Genomic DNA, 23,547 nt, shown 5'->3' with positions numbered 1-23,547 from the left:
AGACATTTTTTGTCACAACCAGGGGTGGAGTGGGTGGGTTGCTACTGGCATGCAGTGCATAGAGGCCAGGGATGCTGCTAAACATCCTACAGTGCACAGGACAGCCACCCCCCAACAAAGAATTATGAATCCAGCCCAAAATGTCAGTAGAGCTGCTGCTGAGAAGCGACACATTACTATGCTCCACACCCCATTCTGTTCTTATTTCCAAGGATTCAAAAGTAACTGCTTCAAAATTAAACAAATTGTTCAAAGTTACGGATAAATCAATGCCTTGTTCATGTTGCAACTCTCTTCCATCATAAAGGAAAACACATTGGCGCCTTAAGATAAAAAAGGCGGTGGGGGGGGGTGTTGGTGGAAGAGGATGGAGGAAGCTCAGTAAACAGAAAGGAAATGCAAACTGATTACTGGGGTTAAGAATTAAGATATAAATATGTAGATGTTTTTCATCCCCAGGATTTTCACTAATCCAAATGTTCACGTACTGCTTGGAAATTTAATTATTTGGAGCTGGTTAAATGTTACCCTGACCTCAACCAACAACTGCGTTTGACTTCCTTCCGGGACCCAAGGGACACGGATGCCGGATGAGACTACCATCTCTCCCCTCTCTTCCCGAAGGGATGAGGCCTGCCAGGTGCTGGTGGCTCGACTCCTGACTGGCGGCCGCTCTGTGGACTACTGGCAGAGATCCAGAGCAACAGACTGGCCCTTGGGGCTCTTTCCCCGCCCAGTCCGTCCACCCTAGCGTACTCTGCGGCGGGGGGCGGGGCTGCGGGGCCGCGGGAGCGCACGTGCCTGCGCCGTGACGTCACAACCCAGGCGCCTTGGAGCCTGCACTTAGCAACCTGCTTTGCGTCAGTCTTCAGCTCCTGCCGCCGCCCGCGGCTTCTTTCTCGCCAAACGTCTGCTGCGGGGGCTGGCCCGGCCCCGGGAAGGACCAAAGGGGACCCAGCGTGTCCCCACGGCGGCTGCAAGAGGATCTAAGTATGGATGGCAGCCGGAGAGGTAAAGGGCAGCTGTCGCGGGCGACCGCCATCTCGCGTCGACCCGCTCTCCGACCCTCGGGTAACGGGCCGCGCGGGTCGAGGCCGCGCGCTGGGCGCTCCCCGACCCCTGCTTAGTCGCCGGTGTTGACCCGAGTGTTGCCCCGAGCTGCCCAGGCCTCTCGCCCGGGACGAAGCCCTGCTTGCGGGATTCACAGATCCACTTCTTGCTCAGAACTTCTTGCCCTCACTCCAGGAGGCCCTGTCCCCTGAATTCGGGGTCGGAGGCAGAGGAACCAAATGTGGTCTTTGGAGTCAGACCTCCCTGGGCCCAAAATTAAGCCCCGCTGCACTCCCGAGGGGTGAGCCTCAGTTTCCTCATCTCGAGCCATGGGTGGTGGTAAAAACACCTATGGATTTTTTTTTTACATTAAATGGGTAAAAACACCCATTTAATCTTGAGGATTAAATGCGGATAATACATACAAAGCTCCTGGCACATTGTAAGTACTCAGTAAATACAAAATCCTTCATACTGTAACCCCGTCCCCGCCCCCCCGAAAAAAAAACACCATTGAGTAACCCAGGGCTTCTCTAACTTTAGTGCGAATAGGAATCACCTAGGAATCTTGTTAAAATGCTGGTTATGATTCAGTAAGTCTGATGCGGGGGTGGGGGGGCGGCAGCTGAGATTTTACATTTCTAATAAGCTTCCAAATGATGCAGCATTGCTGGCTACAGTTTTAGGAGCAAAGGACTAATCCATGGTCACTATGTATACCTGCCCTTGACTGAATACTCTGGGTTAAAATGTACATCACTGTGGAACAATTTGAGACATATAACTTTAAATTTCTAGGAGTCAGCCCAGTCTAAATAATCTGCATCTTGGCACTTTCAGAGCAAGGCAGATAAGGCAGTCTTCAGACCTCTTCTCCCAATTCAGTGCTCTTATCTATTTTAAACTGTACCTTTAAACCAAGCTGCTGGATGGTTCCTTGCAACAAGTCTTGCTTTGAATACAAGTGCACCTCTATTATGTAATCATTGATCAAAATAAGTGCTGTTCTAAATGTAGGAGATAACTATTCATTGATCACCAAATGGTATACTCTGACACCTTGCCACCTAAGTTCCAGAAAAAGCAAACAAAAGTGCTGTTAATGGTTTTCAGAAGTTTTACGACATAGGCTAACATTACTCTTGCTGTGTACCAGAAACTATTGCCAAGTTAACGTTTGTCAATCCACAGAACATCTTGTACATAGGTATTCGCATTTTACAGTGAAGAAACTAAAAGATCATAAGTAACTTGCCGAGGTCACAGTTAAGTGGCACAACAGGCTTTGAATCCAGGTGTGATGAATGTGAAACCCAAGAGCCATTGTTTTACTTAACTATCCCATGGTAGAAGTGGGAGCATGGGAAAGGATATATGTAAAATTTAGAATATAATAGACTTAGTGTCAGTATTTATTAATTAAATTATTTTTAAAGTCAGGCTCATGTCAAAATGTAAAAAGGTTTCTATTTTTATAACTTACCCAATTTAATTAGCTTCATTTTTAGGACATTATATAATATATAGTATCAAACGTTTTTTATTTTGAGTTTTTAAACAAAATGTAATATTCAACAGAGATCTAGGGTAGTCAGTTCTCCTATACCATAATTATTAATAGGAAACCATAAGTAATTTTAGCCAGAGCTAAAATTCTTAATTTTAACTGAAAGTATTGCACTTTCTAAATTTCTTTGATTTCATTAAGAGGTTACCTTTGATGCTTTCAAGAGCACAAAATATTAAGACATCTAACGTTATAATTTATCTTTTGTCATTTGTTCTCTCTGACATTGTGCTTTCTAACTTCTCTAGATATACCTGCTTTTTCTTTTTCTGTGAACTGAAGGGAAACACACATACATTAGAAAGGAATTTGGAGGGAATAAACTACATACTTCTTAGCCTATTTCACTTGATATAGTAGCTTGGAGCATGGTTTGAGCCCTAAGCAATTTATATTGATCAAGATAGTGTAATGGTTGACTCAGAAGCCAGACTGCCTAGGTTCAGACCCGAAATCTGTCACATAGTAGTTGTGTAATCTTGAGGAAATTACATGCTTACCTCTTTGTGTTTCATCTATAAAGTGGGGATAATGATAGTACCCCTCATAGGATTATTGTAAGGATTACGTGAATTTGTTTCTACAAAGTGCTTAGAACAGTGTCAGGCACAATTAGCGGTATTCAGTAAGTTAGCATTTGACTACAGGTGAAGAAGCCCAACTCAAGATGGCTTAAGCTAAAATAGGACTTTTTGAGTTCATGTACGAATAGGCTAGGGAGGGTAGAGCTTCAAACATGGTTAGATCCCGATACTCAGACGATGTTACCAGGGATCTCATTTGGTCTTGGTTACACTTCCCTCTGTGTAGGCTTCGTTCTCAGACAGGTTCCCATTGTGTTGTGCAAGATGGCCACCAGTAGTGCCACGCTTATTTATGTTCTAGGAATTTCCTAAGAGTTCCAGTAAAAATCCCATGATTGTGTCTCATTGGCTGGACTTGGGTCACAGTCATTCCTGATTCAGTCATCATTGCTGGCCAGTTTGGGGTGATATGCCCACCTCTGAGCAGTGGGCTCCACTTGAACCAGCTGGGCTAAGAGAGGGGAGGAGTGGTTCCCCAAGCAGGTTGAGGTCCTATTTCCAGATAAAGGGGCATTGGATTCTGGGCAGGCAAAAAGTCAACACTTTTTTCCCTCTGGAGAAATAAGGTTTGCTTGAGAGTTTGTTGGTTAGTTTGCTCTTTTTATGTTTAATCTGTCTCTCCGGGCAAAAACTGTGCTAATTTCATGACTGTCTTCATTACCAGCTCAAGTGGTATCACCTTGACTTCTCTTGTCCTAAATAAGTTAATATTTTTCCTTCTGGCTCTCTGGCCTATGATGTAGAAGGAGCTTCTTGGGTATTCTGATCTCAGATTGTTTTTTGTTTTAGTCTGTTCTGGCAGGCTTTGTTCTCTGATCCTAGACTTTAGTTCTACTATCTCGATAGCTCTTTTTCTATTTTCAAACATCATATTTCTTCCAGACTTTGTGTCTTCCCCACACTGTTATAGCTTATAAAAGTCCACCTGATAGCAGACTGGCCATTATACCCACTTAAAACATGCCTTGGGATACACTATATTTTGCACGTTAAATTCCATTAAACTCTGTAACTCAGCCTTCCTATCTTGGAGGTTACCCCTCAAAACACAATCACTTTTTCGGGAGAGAAGTTATTTTGTGATAAAGTATATATCTAATTTTCTGACAGCTTATCTGGTCTGAAACATGAGACACTGACTTTAGGGGACATAGTGAGTTTTCCATCACTAGAGGTGCTTTTAAATATAAGATGTTTAGGGACTTCCCTGGTGGCTCAGTGGTTAAAAATCCACCTGCCATTGCAGGGGACACGGGTTCGAGCCCTGGTTGGGGAAGATCCCACATGCTGCAGAGCAGCTAACCCCGTGGGCTTCAACTACTTAGCCTGCGCTCTAGAGCCCACGAGCCACAACTGCTGAGCCCACATGCCACAACTACTGAAGCCCGGGTGCCTAGAGTCCGTGCTCCGCAACAAGAGAAGCCACCGCAGTGAGAAGCCCACGCACTGCAACAAAGAGTAGCCCCCACTCGCCGCAACTAGAGAAAGCCCATGGGCAGCAATGAAGACTCAACACAGCCATGAATAAATAAATGAATGAATGAATGAATGAATAAATGAGTAAATAAATTTATGAATATAAGATGCTTAGATAGAATCCAACCAAGAGGGTAAGTGGGTTGGACTAGATGAACCTTAAGACATCTTTAATCATTAAATTCTGATTCTGACATTTTTATATACTTATATATAATAATATTATACTGTATAATTTATAATTTACCAAATTACTTTGTGAGAGGATTACTTAAAGTTATTTTTAAGGACAGACCAGCCTATGATTAACTGAAATAGTTAATCATATGTATCAACTGAAAATCTAGTTGTGTTCTGTCTCAAAATCATTTAAAAACCAGTAGGTCAGTGATTTACTGAATAAAGTCAGTATATATCAAATAACATAATTAATGTGTTTATCATTTTATCCAGTGAAACTTAAGCCTCAAGGCACAACTGCTTTGAAAATTACTTATTTTCTTAAAAGAGAAAGCCTTTTATCTATGGCTGCCGAATTTTTGTGTGATATATCATTGCTAGTTAGTAATATGATTGAATAAAATTTTAAACAATTTTGGTAAAGATAAGTTTATTATTTTTTATGTGTTCAGTAGTGTCTTTGTGAAAGTTGTGTTTCATTTATCCTAATTCATGTTTTTTTGTTAAAAGTGAGAGCAACCTCTGTCCTTCCCAGATGTGGTCCACCCTGCCTATTTAAAGGACACTTGAGCACCAAAAGTAATGGTAAGTGAGGTACTTAAAATGGTAAAAGATTGTTAAAAGATTGACCAAGTGTGTTTCCTTTACTTGTAAATTATATAACATGATGAAAAAATACTTCATTTAATCAATATTTGAACTTCATATTATCAATTATAATTACATATTATGGGAGTTCTTGAGGTTAGAGAATTTAGGAGCCCATCATGCCCTGGATGTGGACCTTGCTACCTTGTGCTCCCTGCTGCAGCTCCAGCCCAGCTCTTCTCTGCTGGCCAGCTACCCTGGCTGAAGGCATGCCTTCCTTGTTAAAATGGTGATTAGCAGATTGTTAAAGACACAGCACTGAAAAGGAAAAGCTGTGCAGAGGAAAAGAGCCCTTGGAAAATGCATTTTGTATCAGGAGCAAACACTTATCCAACTGGGCCTCTTTATCCAATTGGACTTCTAGATCCTATGAAAGCGGAATCTGTATTCTGTAGATGTTTTCACATTTTAAACCCTTTAAAGTAAATTTTAATGTACATTTAAAGTATTTTTATAATTATAGCTTAAAATGTTTAAGCCTGGGTTTTTAGGCAAAATACTAATTGAAAGTCTTTCTTTCCTTATTTACATGAAAAATCCTTTATACTGATCTTCCAAATGTGAAAGAAGAATCATTTTCCATTACCTCATTTATTTCTTTGTAATAAAGCATATATATACACATAGAGCCAGAATCATAAACTTTGAAAATCAATTTTTAAATAAAAATTTTGAACTAGTTTTAAAAGATACATATATAGAAAAGCAGGATGAAGAACAATACGTCTTATACTAACTTTTTTTTAAAGAATATATGTGCAGAGCTGGTATAGGAATAGTGATTGTAAGTATGAGGTTGCCTTGGTTCACATCTAAACTGCATCCTTTATCAGCTGTGTGACCTTGAAGACCTTACTCACATCTCTCTGCCTCAGTTTGCACGTCTATTAAATGGTGATAATAATGACTAAATGAGTTTTTACAGGTAAAGAGCTTAGAGCAATATATGCATGCATGGTACCTATTCAATACATGTTTTTAGTAGTAGTTGTAGTATTAGTGTCAAGATTATCATTATTGTATATACTTTTATTATGCATAGAATTTTCTTGGAAGGATACATTAAAAAAGTAGCAGAGTATACTTCTGGGAGAGGAGACTAGGGGTCAGGGCAGGAAATTCACTTATTTTTCAATGTCTCTATGCCATTTTAGCTATAATTTTTAACCACATGCATGTATTACTTCTCAAAAACTTTTTAATATTTAAAGAAGTTATGTCTACATTTACATTTTATACATTTATACTCATATATACATGCTTAATTCTAAGATTTCTTTTAACAGTTTAGAGGAGGTCAAGAAGTTTAATGTCATCCAATTTCTTTGTAATTATACTTAAGATAGTCCTAATACTTCAAAAAGAATGCAGTAAACAGATTTGTCGGTCTTGTTTTCAGATATAAAATTAGAAGTTTGCATCTCAGAATAGAATCTTTGCCTAGAGTTTGGGATTTATTTGATTTCCCAGACTCCATGTATTCAAGTGTTAACAATGGTAACATTATTTTATCATCAGGCAAGCAGCTAAACATTTTTAGTTATGAGATTGAGAGCTGTCGATAAGAAATAGTTTTGTAAATGTAATGGTAGATTATATTTCTCAGTCTTTTCCCAAAACTCTCAGGCTTGTAAAACTTATTCCTAGAAAGGTTTGAACCCAAAGTAGTGAATAGCTCATTATCAGTGCAAGGTGACAGCTAGGACATATTCAGCATCACAGATATAATGTCAGTATCTCCATGGTTAAACTTCAGAACATTTTATAAAAAGGAGCTTAATAATCAGTAACTTGTTTATCTCATGATGACTTTTATATTTTAAATATATAATGATTAAATATGTTTTAATTTTTAGCTTTTTGCACTGACTCCTCCTCTCTCAGACTAAGTACCCTCCAACTGGTCAAGAATCACATGGCTGTTCACTATAATAAAATCCTTTCAGCCAAAGGTAAAAATGTGCAAATGTTAACTTTCTGTACCCAATTTAAACCCTTCTCAGCTTCACTTCTAGTTAATGTAAATCTGTAGCAAAAATGAATACATTATATACCCATGGGTTTGTGTTTGGTGTAGTAAGATACCAACCACAGACTCTATATACCTAGCAAATTCAAAATGCCATTTTTATTAACTGTATTTGAATGTAATATCTATGTTGTTTCATTTTACCTGTTATTCCTAATATATTTTTGCAATTAGATGCTGATCTTAATATAACAAAAGTTTATGATCTCTTCTGTTTTCAAATTTGAAGAAGCTACACAGAGAAGATGGTAACTACAATTTTTTTCTTTTTGTCAGCTTTTTGAGGTGTAACTTAAATATAATAAAATGAACTAATTTTAAGTGTACAGTTGAAATTTTTGAAAAATATATACATTTTTATGATTACCACTACAGTCATGCTATAAAAGAAGGATGGGCTAACTACAGCTTGCAGGCCAAGTCATCCTGCCACCCGTTTTTGTACAGCTCCTGAACTAAGAGTGCTATTTATATTTTTAAATGGTTGAAAAAAATCAGAAGAATGTGAGCGTTACATAAAATTGAAATTCTGTCGTCCATAAATAAACACAGTCACATTCATTCTTTTACACATCGTCTATGGTGGCTTTTACACTAAAAGGCAGAGTTGACTAGTTGTGACAGAGGCTATAGCACCCTGCAAAGCCTGTAGAATTAGCTCTCTGTTACTTTACAGAGAATGTTCACTGACTCCTGGTATAGAACATTTTCATCGTCCCAAAAGGTTCTCCCTGGTCCTTTGCAATCACTCTCTTCCCTCCAGTTCCTGGCAACCACTGATCTCTTTTCTCTCACTATAGTTTTGCCTCTTAAAGAATTTCATATAAATGGAATTATACAATATGTATCATTTTGGGTCTGGCTTATTTCAATTAGTTAACACTTTTGAAACTAATCCATGTTCAGTATTTCTTCCTTGTTATTGCTAAGCAGTATTCCCTTTACTGAATATACCACAGTTAGTTTATCACTTCATCAGTTGGTGGACATCTGGATTGTATTGACTCACTTTTGGCAATTAGGAATAAAGCTGCTGTACACATTCACATAGAATCTTTGAATGTATGTTTCCATTTCACTTGGATAAATTTATTTACTAGGAGTGGAATGGTGGCATAATATGGTAAAGTGTATGTTTAACTTTATAAGAAACTGCCAGACCATTTTCCAGAGTGACATTTTTCATTTCCATCATTTCCACATCCTCACCAACATTTCCTATTGGCAGTCCTAGTGGATATGTAATGGTATCTCATAGGGTTTTAGTTTCTATTTCCCTAATGTCTAATGATGTTGAGCAACTTTTTTTTCCCCTTTTTTAAATTGAAACATAGTTGACATACAATATTACGTTTCAGGTGTACTACATAGTGATTTGACATTTGCATACATTATGAAATGATCACCGTCTACTAACCACCTGTCCCCATAAAAAGTTAATTGCAATATTATTGACCCTATTCCTTATGCTATGTAGTACTTATCCGTGGCTTATTTATTGTATAAAGGGAGGCTTGTACCTCTTAATCCCCTTCACCTATTTTGCCCCCCGTTCCCAGCTCCCTCCTTTCTGGCAACCACTCATTTACTCTTTGTATCTGAGTCTTTTCATTTTGTTTGTTCGTTTTGTTTTTCGGATTCCACATATAAGTGAGATCATACAGTATTTGTCTTTTTTGTCTGACTTATTTCACTTCTCATAATACCCTCTAGATCCATTCATGTTATAGCAAAAGACAAGATTTCATTTTTTATGGCTGAGTAATATTCCATCATATATGTACACCACATCATCTTTATTCATTCATCTATCAATAGTCACTTCGCTTGCTCCCATATCTTGGCTATTGTGGATAATGCTGCAGTGAACATTGGAGTGCATATAGCTTTTTAATTACTGTTTTTATTTCCTTCAGGTAAATTCCCAGAAGTGGAATTACTGAATCATATAGTAGTTCTATTTTTAATTTTTTGAGGAACCTTCATACTGTTTTCCATAGTGATTGTACCAATTTACAATCCCACCAGCAGTGCACAGGGGTTCCCTTTTCATTGAGCAACTTTTCTTATGCTTATTTGCCATCTGTGTATCTTCTTTGGTGAAATATCTATTTAAATTTTTTGCCCATTTTTAAAAAATGGATTGTTAGTCTTCTTAGTATTAAGTTTTGAGAGTTCTCTTTATATGAATATGGGTCCTATGTCAGATACATATTTTGCAAATATTTTCTCCCAGTCTGTGACTTGTCTTTTCATTTTCTGAAGTTTTTATTATGAAATAACTTTAGGCTTATAGAAAAGTTGCAAAAATAGTACAGAATTTCAAAGAAACCCTTCACCCAGCTTTCCCTGATGTCAAAATCTTCCAAAGCTATAATACAATTATTAAAACCAGGAAATTAATATTGACACAATATTATTAAATACAGACCTTATTTGAATTCCACCAGTGTCTTTTAATTTTATTTTTTAATTTTATCATTAGAAGAGCTAAAGTTTTAAAATTTTGGTTCATGTTTTCTGAAGTTTATATTTTAAATGATTAAAAAATCTAAAGAAAAATATTTTGTTATATGTGAAATCAAGTCCAGCTTTTCAAATTTTTAATAGTTTATGCTTTTCATATCCTGTTTAAGAAATCTTTGCCTAATCTTAGGTCATTAAGATTTTCTTGCGTGTTTTCTTCTAGAAGTATAAGTTTTAGCTCCTACATTTAAGTTTATAATCCATTTTGGGTTAGTTTTTTTATAAGGTATGATATAAGGATCACTTTTTTGCCTATGGATATCTAAATACTGAAGTACTATCTGTTGAAGAGATTGTCCTTTCCTTATGGAACTGCCTTGTCACTTTTTAAAAGACAATTGACCATATGCAAGAGTCTGTGTCTGGACTTACTCTTCACTTCTGTTGATCTGTTTGTCTATTAGAATACCACACTGCCGTCATCACTATAGCATTACAGTAAGTCTTGAAATTAGATAATGTAGCTGCTCCAATTCTGCTCTTTTATTTTCTCAAGCTTGTTTTGAGACTCCAGTTACAAGTATGTTAAGTGAGTGGTACAGGTAGGTTAAGTCAGTGATGCTCTGCACATTTGTTTTCCAGTCTTTACTCTGTTTAATTTTGAATATTTATATTGCTGTGTTTTCAAGTTCACTAATATTTCTTTCTGCAGTATCTAATGAGCTGTTAATCCCAACCAGTATATTTTTTATCAAAGGTATTTTTCATCTCTATAAGTAGCATAAAAATCAAAACAAGGAAGTGCAAGTTCTGGAACTTTTTGTGATTTTTGCATTTGATATTTATTGTCATTTATAAAAATTAAGAATAATATTAAACAACTGATCTTTCTCTTTCAGCTGCAGTAGACTGCTCAGTTCCACTAAGCATGAGTGCCAGCATCAAATGTAAGTAATTTTTAACATATTGCCTTTTAAAAAATATTATGGTAAACTACACATAACCTAAAATTTACCATCTTAACCATTTTTTTAACTTTATTTTTTTAATAAATTTACTCATTTTTGGCTGCATTAGGTCTTTGTTGCTGTGCATGGGCTTTCTTTTTAGTTGCAGCGAGCGGGGGCTACTCTTCGTTGCGGTGCACAGGCCTCTCATTAAAGTGGCTTCTCTTGTTGTGGAGCACGGGCTCTAGGTGCGCAGGCTTCAGTAGTTGTGGCACATGGGCTCAGTAGTTGTGGCTCACAGGCTCTAGAGCGCAGGCTCAGTAGTTGTGGCGCACGGGCTTAGTAGCTCCACGGCATGTGGGATCTTGCCAGACCAGAGCTTGAACCCGTGTCCCCTGCATTGACAGGCAGATTCTCAACCACTGTGCCACCAGGGAAGAACCCATCTTAACCATTCTTAAGTCTACAATTCAGTGTCATTAAGTGCATTCATATTGTGGTACAGCTATAACCACTATCCATTTTCAGAATTCTTTTCATCTTGCAAAACTGAAACTTCACACCCATTAAAGAGTAACTCCCCATACACCCTGCAACCATCGTTCTATATTCTGTCTCAATGTATTTGACTTCCCTAGGTAACTCATTTAAGTGGAATTATCCAGTGTTTTTCTTTTTGTGATTGACTTATTTCACTTGCACGGTGTCCTTAAGGCTCATCCATGTTGTAATGTGTCAGAAATCTTGCTTTTTAAGGCTGACTAATATTCCATTGTATGTACTACCATATTTTGTTTATATGTTCATAAGTCAATGAACAGTTGGGTTGTTTCCACCTTTTGGCAATTGTGAATAATCCTTCTCTAGACATGGATGTACGAATATTTGTTTGAGACCCTGCTTTCAGTTTTTCTGTGTATATACCCAGAAATGGAATTTCTGGACCATATGGTAAATCTGCTTTTAATCTTATATTCCCAATTTCCAATTTGAGGGTTCCAATTTCTCCATGTTCTCCCCAACACTTGTTCTCTGTTTTTTTTGATAGTAACCCTCCTAATGGGTATTGACATGCTGCATTTTGAGGAAGCATTTTCTAACTTTTAAAAATCATCCATAAAAGAAGCTTGTATTGTATTTCTCACTATAAGAACTTACAGTTTAGCCCAGGCTCTGCCAGTAAATCACTGTGTAACTTTGGATAAGTTATTTAACTACTCTGGGTTTCATTTTTCCTGTATATAAAAATTTGAATAGTACTGAAAAGCTTGGCAAGGTTTAAGTTCTAGAATTCTGTGATTCTCACTGCCCTCAGCTTGTTAAGATTACTGAATTAGGGACTTACCTGGTGGCGCAGCAGTTGAGAATCCGCCTGCCAATGCAGGGGATACGGGTTCGATCCCTGGTCCGGGAGGATCCCACATGCCACCGAGCAACTAAGCCTGTGCACCACAACTACTGAGCCTGCGCTCTAGAGCCCACAGGCCACAACTGCTGAAGCCTGCGTGCCTAGATCCTGTGCTCCGCAACAAGAGAAGTCACTGCAGTGAGAAACCTGCACACCGCCATGAAGAGTAGCCCCCGCTCACCGCAACTAGAGAAAGCATACATGCAGCAACGAAGACCCAACACAGCCAAAAGTAAATAAATAAAATTTTTTTAAATTACTGAATTATTTATTAAAAATACCATAACTGGCACTTTTCTTCAAATAAATATTATCTATTTGTATCCTAATAGCTAACTGATAAACATGGTAGTTATTTGTATCTGAAAAGCTATTGACATATATTATTATAGAATCATGATATATCTCCCCTTTGTATGTACATACATATGGTATGTACATAGAAAAATATTTCTATTTTTAGAAATCTTTACTAAGGAAATAATCAGACCACAAAATTTGAAATTCCTATTTTAAAATGTTCTGAAAGATACCATTTAAGACCTTTTGAGGCCTTTGAGTCCAATCAAGAAATGCATACTTTAAAATAGCCAAAGAGCATGGATATCACAGCCTGTGCTTGTCTTATTGTAATTATATAAATATCAAATATTATAAACTTTAAGTTTAGTATTTTCTTAAGCTGCTGTTTGAACTTGTTATTTACAGTTTGAGAGAGAACTTCTGCATTAAAAAATAAATAACAGCTTCAAGTAGTGCATGCTAAGTGATAAATGAATGAGAGCATAGATAGGAGAATGCCCCTTATGCGCAATCTGGGGAAGATCACAGACAACGGGATTGGTCGTACCTATCTCTGATTGTACATTTTCGTAGTGGAACAGATAGGAACAGATGGGACTTACGCTGAGCCAGTTGCCACCAGTGAGCATAGTGTCTTTATCAGGCCCTGTGCTTGGCACTTTGTATTCTCCCTGTGACCTTTACGTTTGCAACAAGCCTTCGTGTAGGTTCTCATATCTTTGAATGAGTCTTAGGATTCGAATAATTTTATAAGAAGGGTAAAGGCATTTTAGGCAAGAGCACAGTGTTGAGTATATATTTTTAAAGACCAATTTCACCATAGCACACAAGCTATATGGGCTAGTCATTTTATGTCTTTCCCTCCTCTTTTGTAAAATGAAAGATAGATAATCTCTAAGGATCCTTCCAGATTTTTAATTTCTATGCTGTATATTTCTTCTTCTGTATCATATTAGTAACTTTTTATAGCACAGAAAACTGGTTCAATATTTTTAGGCTTTCAAAATCTGAATCATTTGAATTAAGGTGGTTTTACCCAGTTGACATTAGATCAAATAATCCTCTTTAACTAGGCTCTAAATGGGAAAGTTTTGGTAAATTTTCATACTGAACAAGTTCCTGAACAATAGATGTATCAGATAAGATTATCTCTTTTTTATTCAGGTTGTGTAATTAACAAGCCTGAATGTATGTATTAATCCTCTTACTGAACCAAATTCACCAATTTAAAATCCAAATTCACCAATTTAAAATAATCAGGCATTTTGCATATTTTGTTTAGTACACTAGAGTTTATTCAGTGACTAGTTCAACAATTATTTATTGGACACCTACTGTTTGCTTTTATAGACCTTACATTCCAGTTGAAGGAGACAAACGATAAGCAAATGCAAAGAAATGAGTAAATATAGACTATATCAGATGGTAATAAGTGCAATGAAAAAGAATGAAGCAGGATAAGGGAGATTGGGACTTTGGAGAAGAAGGCCTCACTGATAAGGTGAGCAGAGACCTGAAAGAAATAAGGGAGAAGCAAGTGGGTAAAGGAGGGAAGAGCAGTCAAGATGGAGAAAACAGCACGTACAAAAGCCTTGACATGGCATTGTGATCAGTGGATCCAGGGGAACAGCAAGAAGAGCTGTATAGCTGGTGTGAAATAAGCCAGCTAAAGAGTGACAAGCGATGAGGTCACTGAGATGGGACAAAGAGTTGCAGACCGCATAGGGCTATGACTATTTGCAAGCACTTTGGCTTTCACTCTAAATGAAATTGGAAGCCATTGGAGGGTCTTGAGTAGAGGAGAAGGAACAGAGCCAGTTTAACTTTAAAAGCATCTTTCTGGCTGGTGAGTTAAGAATAGTCTATAAGGGTCAGTGGTAGAAGCAGAATGACTAGTTAGGAGACAGTAATTCAGATGAGAAATAGTGGTGACTTGGACCAAAGTGCCTGTAAGTAGAGGGAATGTGAAATGGCTGGATTCTGGAAATACTTCAGATGTGTGTCAACAGTATTTACTGATGGACTGGATGTAGATAGAATATGAGAGAAAAAGAAGAGTGAGTCAAAGATGACTCCCAATACTTAGAGTCTGTCAACTAAAATGACAGTTACAACTTACTGAAATGAGGAATATGATAGGAAGATATTTAGGGGAGGAAGTGAATCAAGAGTTGTTAAGTCTTGGTCATTTTAAGTTCAAAATAAATACCTCTTAGAAATCCAGGTGGAGATGCTGAGGAGGCAATTGGAATACAAAGTCTGGAGTTCAGGAGAGAGTTCCAGGATGGAGATAAAAATTCAGAAATTGATGGCATATAAGTTGTATTTAAAGAATTACTCCTATTTTTTGTTTTTAGAATTTAGACTTAGCTAGTGCTTATTTATCCCATGATATTTTCTGCTTTCAGTCAGTTGAGACAGGAGTTTTTCTTTCTGGCCATGTAAATGAAGAAAATTGTGATGGCTAGAAGAATTGCAAAGATTGTAATCACCAAACCAAAGTGTAATTAATAATCATTACTTTGTGTGTTACAAAGCTGATGCTCATTATAATCAGTATGAACTAACTTAGAAACAGGCTTTATAGACATATTTTAAAAGAGAAAGAAATCTGTGGTTTTGAGTCATCTCTGTTTTTATAAGATATACTCTTCTGTCATAGCAGACAACTGACTTGATAATTTCAGTCTTTATCAAAGCTAGAATATCTCTATATACTTTGTTGAATTGTCTAAATAATGCCATTCCAGCCGCTCCGCAGCATGTGGGATCTTCCCGGACCGGGGCACGAACCTGTGTCCCCTGCATCGGCAGGCAGACTCTCAACCACTGCGCCACCAGGAAAGCCCGGCTTTATTTTTTATAGCAGTTTTATTGACAAAAATTTTCATACCATAAAATTCATGGATTTTTACTAAGCTTACAGAATTGTGCAATCATCACTACAAACCAGTTTCGGAATATTTTCCTCACCTTAAGAAGATCCCCAAAATGATAGCTTTGCAGCTGCTTCCTCATCCCACTCCTAGCCTTGGAAGCCTGCTTTCTTTCTCTATACATTTGCCTTTTCTGGACATTTTATATAAATGGAGTCATATATGTGTTTTTTTGCATTAGACTGCGCAGGCTCAGCGGCCATGGCTCACGGGCCCAGCCGCTCCGCGACATGTGGGATCCTCCCGGACTGGGGCACGAACCCGCGTCCCCTGCATCAGCAGGCGGACTCTCAACCACTGCGCCACCAGGGAAGCCCTAGAATAATGTTTTTGAGATTAACCTATATGGTAACCTAAATCGGTACTTCGTTCCTTTTTAATTGTTAAATAGTATTCTGTTGTATGGATAATGCCACATTTTGTCTATTTATTAATTGACTGACGCGCTGTTTCTGTTTTTTGACCATTATGAATAGTGCGCTATGAACATTCATGTACAAGTCTTTCGTGTGAATATGAATTTTCATTTCTCTTGGGCATACACCTGAGAATGGAATTGCTAGGTCATATGGTGAATTATACTTAACTTTTTAAGAAACTGCCAAACTGTTTTCTGAAGTGGCCATACCATTTTATATTCTTGCCTCCAACATAATTAGGATTTCAGTTACTCCATATCCTTGCTAACATGTTATTGACTCCTTTTTTGATTATAGCCATTCTAGTGGGTGTGAAGTGGTGTCTCATTATGATTTTAATTTGCATTTTCCTCATGATTAAGGATGTAAAGCATTTTTTCATATGCTTATTGGCCATTTGTATATCTTTAGTAAGTGTCTTTTCAAACCTTTTGCCCCTTTTTTTCCCCCTAAATCAGGGTGATTTGAAACTTGAAACTATCTTGTCCATTAAGTTGATATAGATTCCAATTAAAAAGTATATGTTAAATTTTAAATTTTACATGAAAATACAAGTCATTTTACTTATGGTTAGCCTTCTTTTTAACTCTGAAACTTGACTAGCTTTCATTTTGCCATTTTCAGTCTTTGATAATGACTCAATACTTGACTTAACGCACACTAAAATGTGAAACCCCCTTTTTCGTTTGTATTTTCAAATGACTAGCAGTTAAGAAAAATGGAAATCAGTTATCCTAATTAAAAGTAATGTTTTAAAATTTAGTGTCATTTTTTTGACTCATATAAAGCTTAAATTTTTATAGCATATGATGGTATTGACAATAATATTTCATTTGCGGGGGAGTATATGGATTAATTCAAACTCTGCATTTGGTGATTACAGTTGCAGACAACACGGTCAAGCATTTCTAACCTTTATATCTCCATATCTGCTAGGAATTGCTCCCTTGAGCCCTTAGGCTTAATCAATTTGTCATATCTTGTTTCTGCTCTTTAAATAGTCAATCCATTTGAAGATTCTATGAATTAAATATTTGTTATCTTTATACAGAAAAGTATATGGATTTATTTACATATCAGTAGTATAAACATTTTTAGCAAGAAAAAAGTGCCCTTTACTAGTCGTCTAACACCAAAAAATTAATTTTTCTATTTTATTCTGTATTTCAAAAGATTGTTTTCCCCTCAGATGCAGACCAACAACGAAGAGAGAAACTCAAAAAGGAATTAGCACTGTGTGAAAGGGAATTGAAATTAACTAAAACTGCAATGCAATCCAATTCTAAAAGTAATTCCAAGTCATTACTTAACACTCTACAAAAGGTAAGATAGTATTTTTACCTTTTAAAAGTAAATGTTTCTAAGATACTTCATTGGTGGTGGAACCTGACTTTTTGATAATGTTTACTATAGGTCAGAATTGGTACACTTTCCTGTAAATAGCCAAATAGTAAATATTTTAGGCTTTCCAGGCCACAACTGTTGTGTCTCTGTCACAACTATTGTGCCATTGGAGAGCAGCCATAGACAGTACGTAAATGAATGGACGTAGCTTTGTTCTAGTAAAACTTTATTAACATATAAGGTGGTGGGCCAGATTTGACCTTTAGGCTATAGTTTGCTGACCCCTGCTTTAGGTTTTTTGTGATAACCTTTATCATCTGATTAAGGGAATTCTTTTCGATTCCTAGTTTGCTAAGAGGATTTTTTTTCCTTTCTCATGAATGTGTGTTAATTTTATCAAATTCTTTTTCTGCATTTTTTGAAATGATGGTACAATTTTTCTTTTTAATCTATTCAAATGTAGTGAATTATAATCGAGTTTCTAATGTTAAATCAACTTTGCATCCCTAGTATAAACACAGGTTTGTCATGATGTAATTCCTTTTTTTATACATTACCAGATACAGTTGCTAATATTTTGTTTAGGGTTTTAGCATCTATGTCCATTATTGATATTGACCTGTCATTTTCCCTTTTTTCTGCTATGTCAGGTTTTGCTAGCCTCATAAAATAAACTGGGTGCTATTTCCTCTTTTTCCATGCCCTAGAGTAGTTTATGTAAGTTTGAAATTATTTGTTCCTTGAATTTGATGGAACTCAGCACTAAAATTATTTGGGCCTAGAGTTTTATTTGTGAGAAGATTTTTGACTGCAATTTTTGAAATCATTATAGAACTATTTTCATAAGTTGTACATATGTAGAAAGTTGTCCATTTCATCTAAATTTTCAAATTCTTGGCATAGACTTGTTCATAATATACCTTAAATCATTTCATAATCTCTCTTGAATATGTATTAGTTCCTCTTTTTATCCTAATGTTGTTTATTTGTGCCTTCAGTCTTTTCTTTATTATTCTCACCAGAGATTTGTCAGTTTTATTAATCTTTTTAAGGGCACATCTTTCACTGCATTGATCCTCTCTGTTGTACTTTGTTTTCTAGTTGGGTAATGTTCATGCTTTATTTTCCTCTTTTGGCTTTCTTTGAGTTTATGTTACAGTACTTTCTTCTACTTTTGTTTAGTTTATTTTCAGCCTCACTTCTTTCATAGTATGAGCATTTTTAAGGCTATATATTTTCCTTCAAGTGCTGCTTTAGCTGCATTCCACAAGTTTTGATATGTGGTATTTTTATTATGGTTCAGTTCAAAGTATTTTACAGTTTCCATTATAATTTATTCTTTAACTCAAGCGTCTTTTAGAAAAGTTTATTAATCTCTATTTTTTTTCCTGGTTTTCTCTTTGTTACAGATTTCTAGCCTAATTGTATTTTGATCAGGGAACATCTGTGTGATATTTGTTTCTTGAAATTTGTTGAGACTTGTTTTATGGCCCAGTAGGTAGACAGTTCTTTTTTCTTTTATTTGTTTGGACAATATTTTTTAATACACTATGTCATATGTGTTTGAAAAGAAAATATATTCTGTAGCTGTATGCAGTATTTAATATATAGTGTATGCATTAGATTAAGTTTTATCTTTTAGGTGTTCAAATCTTATTGATCTTTTTGTCTAATTAGTCTATCTTTTATTAAGAGAAATCTTTCACATGATTATATATTTAGCTATTTCTCCAAGAATTAGTACTAGCAATTTTTGTTTTATATGTTTTGAGTCTATATTATTATATACATACAGACTTAGAGATGATATATTTTCTTGGTGAATCTAACCTGTTGTCACTGTGGTTTGAACTTCTTTGCCTTGATGCTTTTTATATTAAAGTGTTTTCTGATAGTGATATAGTTAAACCAGCTTTCATTTTCATTTCATTAGTATTCCTTTGGTTCACAGGCTCCAGACGCGCAGGCTCAGAGGCCATGGCTCACGGGCCCAGCCGCTCCGCGGCATGTGGGATCTTCCCGGCCCGGGACACGAACCCGTGTCCCCTGCATCAGCAGGCGGACTCTTAACCACTGCACCACCAGGGAAGCCCCCACTTTTTCCATTTTTTAATCCTAATATTTTAGATAGGTTTTAGGTGGGTCAGATTATTCACTCTGATAATCTTTGCCTTTTAAAGTGGAGCATTTAGTATGTTTTCATTTCTTCTTTCTTCTTGCGTACTTTCTATTTGACCCACAGTAGTAGGCAGGATTCTAAGCCCCACAGTGATCCCCACCCTTAAATAATCCCCTCGTCTTGAGTGTAGGCAGTACCTGTAACTTGCTTCTAACCTATGGGATGTAGCAAAGGTAATGGAATATCACTTCTGTAATTGTTATGTGGCAAAGTGAAGGGAATTTCCCCCTGTAGATTGAGAGAAAGGAAAAATTGGTCTGAGAGTAATTTCTGCAGTGGGTGCTGTTCCCCTCCCCTAGCCATGCCAAAGAAACAAGGGAAGGGGGAAATTTTCTCAGGATTCTTCCTGCTCTTCCCTGAGAGCTTTTGGTGGAAAAGCTCTTTCCTAGAGGAAAAGCCTGCAAGAGGGTACAAACTCCCCAAGTCTCAGAGGCTTCATACTCTTACAATAGTCCACACTCAGTCCTTAGCAATTAGCTAAAAACTTCTAGCATAATCTTCTTACCAGTTTATATGTCATTCAGCAGCATCTGTCCCAAATAAGCAAATGCTTAGGTTCTGTTTCTCCCTGCAGGTACTTATATCACTGTGGACTTTAGGTTAGTTGTGACCTTAGTTCTCTCAGCAGTTCAAGAAAAATCATTAATTTGCAGTTTGTCCAGCTTTTTTTCTTATTATAATGGTGAGAGCTATGCTCTTTCCATTTCTCTCCATCTGTCAGCTGAAACTGGAAGTCTTTTTGTGTGTGTGATGGTCTCTTTTTAAACTTTTTAATTTTGAAAATTTTAGCATCTCTAAAAATAGAGTGGTATAATGAACCCACGTGTTCTTGTCCCCTAAGTGCAACGATGATCAGTTCAGGGCCAGGCTTATTTCATGTATATCCTCACTCACTACCCCATCCCAGATTATTTTGATGCAAATACCAGATATATAATGTTATCTATAAATATTTCTGTATATATCTAAATATCTAAAAGATAGACCACCATACCATTATTATGCCTTAAAAATTAATAATTCCTTAATATCATCAAATATCCACTGTTCACATTTCCCCATTATCTCTCTCTTTTTTTTTTTAAGTTTGTTGGAATTGGACTCTAAATAATTTCAACTAATTGATACATTTCTTTTAATCAATAATTTCTCTTTCCCCCACCTTTTTATCCCCCTACAATTTGTGTGTTGGAAAAAACTTGAGTCATTTGTCTTGGCTTAAGGTTTTTGTGGACCATCTGGGTAATGCAAATTTAGGCCGCAAGCTTGTGTGGAAGCAGCATATGATTTCGCATTCTCAAAGGCCACTGTTCTCTCAGTGCCAGTGTTCAAGATGGGCAAGTTTCTTTGTAAGTCATCTAATTGGAGGGTCGCCATTGAGAGGATCCCAGATTCATGAGCATGGTCTCCTAGACTGTCTAGATTAGGCCCTGAGCTTTGTTTTCTGTCCCTTAGCAACTGTGATATGGAAAAACTATTGCCTGTTGGTAAAAGCCGTTTCATTTTTGACTCCAGCTCTTTCCATTGTACATGAAGATGTGACATATCAGTAGGCAGGGGTAAAGACTAAGGGCATTTGTGAATTAAGAGTGAACCTGGGTCCTTTTTCTCTGAGAAGTGTGGCAGAGCCATAGACCAGTTTTTAGTTGGGAAGTTGTGTCATCATATTGACACTTTACAAAGACTACACTGGCAGCAGGGAAGGACAGACTAATTGTGTGACAGTTGCAGTGTAGGGAAGAAATGATTAAGATATGATCTATAAGACAGCAGAAGGAGCATAAGGAATATATATTTAGGAGACATTTAGAAAGTAGAATCCCCAGGACTTGGTGACTGATCAGATGATATGAAGAGCAAGAGGCAGGAATTAAAGAGGTTTCCAGGTTTCTGCCTTGGGCAACTGGGAGGTTTCCAGGTTTCTGGCTTGCCCGAGTTTACTTGTTCGGACCTGCTTAATTTGAGATGCCTTTGGAACATCTAATATATTCAGTAGAGAGCTGGATATAAGTATCTGTGTCAGGAGAGAGGTCTGGGCTGAAAATAGATTTGGGAGTCATCAGGAAAGCTGTAAATATGTTTAAGAGTCCCCAAGGCTGTTTTGTAGATAAAAGGACTAGGAATAGAGCTGCTTCCTTTAGAATAAACCTGCTATACACTGTACCATCTGAGAATCTGTTCATCAGTATTTGACTCATGTATGTATTTTCATTTTCAGTGATGGTACTTTTTAAACATATTTTTAAAAATATGTTTCTATTATCTAGCATTTTGAATATAAATTAATAATTCTATTTTGAGGTAAGGCTGGGATTTGTTGAAAATAAAATATATAATTAAGTCTGTAAATGGGCGATGTTTTCCATTCATTTTTCCTTCAGTCACTGTAACCCTGTAACTTTTTGCTTCTAAAAATATAGTTCATTTATGCTTTTATATAAGTATATTTTTTACTCCATTTAGACTTAATAGTAATTTGCAATTTGCTTACATTTTTTTATAATACTTGATGATAAATATTTAGATACATTCAAATTAAAATTATTATTTGGGGCATAATATTTTGATAATTGGGTGGGTTTATGATTAACAGATACCTGTAGTTATAATCTGCATTTACTGAAAAGTTTGCTACAATTCAAAAGAAAATGGTAACTTTGGCCTCTGGACATATTAGCTGTTTATATACGTGAGACCATGTAATCAAAAACTTTTTCTTTAATTGCCCACACTGTAATATGGGCTACTTATTTTCTCTTACATTTTGACTTACATGCTATCACCTGAGACACTTTTAAGTCTGCACCTTGTACCTCACACACAGTTATTCACCACTCACTTACATCACTGGTGCAGCACATACCATGTGATATTAAGATTAATTGAATATATGAATGTGACTCATGTTCTTAAATAAATCTGTTTTAAAAGCACTATAAAACAGTGAAAATCAGAAGCTATCAGTTTCTTTTGTAAAATACAATTTGAAGCTTTTTGCAAAACAAGTGTTAATCAAATTTTAAAATAAATTGTATCTATCCTGTTCTGCACTTGAATTGATTCCTCAACTGTTTTAAAACCTGACAATTGGAAAATCTTTGTATACCATTTCTTCTGACATTATCCCTGAAAAAGATTGATTTAATACTCAGTTATTCTGTGATTGTAAAATTGGATAGGTATTTTTGACATTTTTAAAACATGTATGTGTTAACTGTCAATGATTATCACTTTACATAAATTCTTAAATCACAGAAACAGTTTACAACAAATTGCATTAAAGTGAAAGTGGTCAGATTACCACCAGAATTTTTGTTCCATTGACAATAATTGATGAACACTTTTCTGATTTTAGAACTTTACAGTGATCTGCTATTTTAATTTTGGTGAATTTACCAGTGTGTTACACATTTTCTATGAAAATCATATCCAAGCTTTCTGATATTCATAGTTAAAGATTATATAATCTCAAAAAAGCAGATAGGTACAGTTGGTTTTGCACTGTGTTCTACTGGTTTCCAAGGAAAGAAGAAGTAGAATACAGGGTAGGAATTATAAGATATAAAGATACAGAAAAGTTTCATGCCTTCAATTGATTCAAGAGCAATTTTCCCAGCCCATTTCAGACAGATGAGAGTATATTCCTGCCTTTAAAGACTTTCTTTCGTATTTCGTTTTGTTTATTAAATAACCATTACTGGTAAGAATTTTCTCACAGGCAATCTAATGCCTTATGCATTTCTGCCTGCTATGATCCCAATTTGTTCTGTTCCCCAAGTGTAAATAATTCCTGTGATTATTATTTAATAGCCCTAAAAGATTTTTCAGATCATACTTAGAAATTGCTTTCCGGAGAGCCAGACTCCTCTGGTACATAAGCTGCAGTGTGAACCTAGTTTGGGAACACTTTTTACAACTAACGTGTTAAAGTCATTAACTAAACACTACCCTAGTGACTCACAGTTTAATGCCAAAATACTTAGTTGCTTTGAGTAATTCTGCTTTACATTT

At 36.4% G+C, this 23,547-nt stretch overlaps 1 protein-coding gene across 10 annotated transcripts in view; it reads left to right on the top strand.

Annotated features, from left to right (window-relative positions):
• Nucleotides 1–857: 857 nt before the first annotated feature.
• SPATA7 (spermatogenesis associated 7) overlaps nucleotides 858–23,547 on the top strand; it is a 35,620-nt gene continuing 12,930 nt past the window's right edge. For 2 of the 10 annotated variants that reach the window (XM_024736338.1, XM_024736337.1), the window contains exons 1-5: nucleotides 858–1,011; nucleotides 5,368–5,442; nucleotides 7,362–7,457; nucleotides 10,900–10,947; nucleotides 17,203–17,336. In XM_024736338.1, the coding sequence (XP_024592106.1) occupies nucleotides 993–1,011; nucleotides 5,368–5,442; nucleotides 7,362–7,457; nucleotides 10,900–10,947; nucleotides 17,203–17,336 (372 nt within the window). In that variant the 5' untranslated portion in view covers nucleotides 858–992. Of the gene's footprint in view, nucleotides 1,012–5,367; nucleotides 5,443–7,361; nucleotides 7,458–7,708; nucleotides 7,783–10,899; nucleotides 10,948–17,186; nucleotides 17,337–23,547 lie in introns of those variants that run through there. The other 8 variants (XM_024736339.1, XM_024736341.1, XM_024736342.1 and 5 more) reach the window with 8 other exon arrangements.

The sequence above is a fragment of the Neophocaena asiaeorientalis genome, unplaced genomic scaffold (genome assembly GCF_003031525.2).
Source record: "Neophocaena asiaeorientalis asiaeorientalis breed wild unplaced genomic scaffold, Neophocaena_asiaeorientalis_V1.1 scaffold152, whole genome shotgun sequence".
Lineage (NCBI taxonomy): Eukaryota > Metazoa > Chordata > Mammalia > Artiodactyla > Phocoenidae > Neophocaena > Neophocaena asiaeorientalis.
This window is presented reverse-complemented; position numbering and strand designations above follow the sequence as displayed.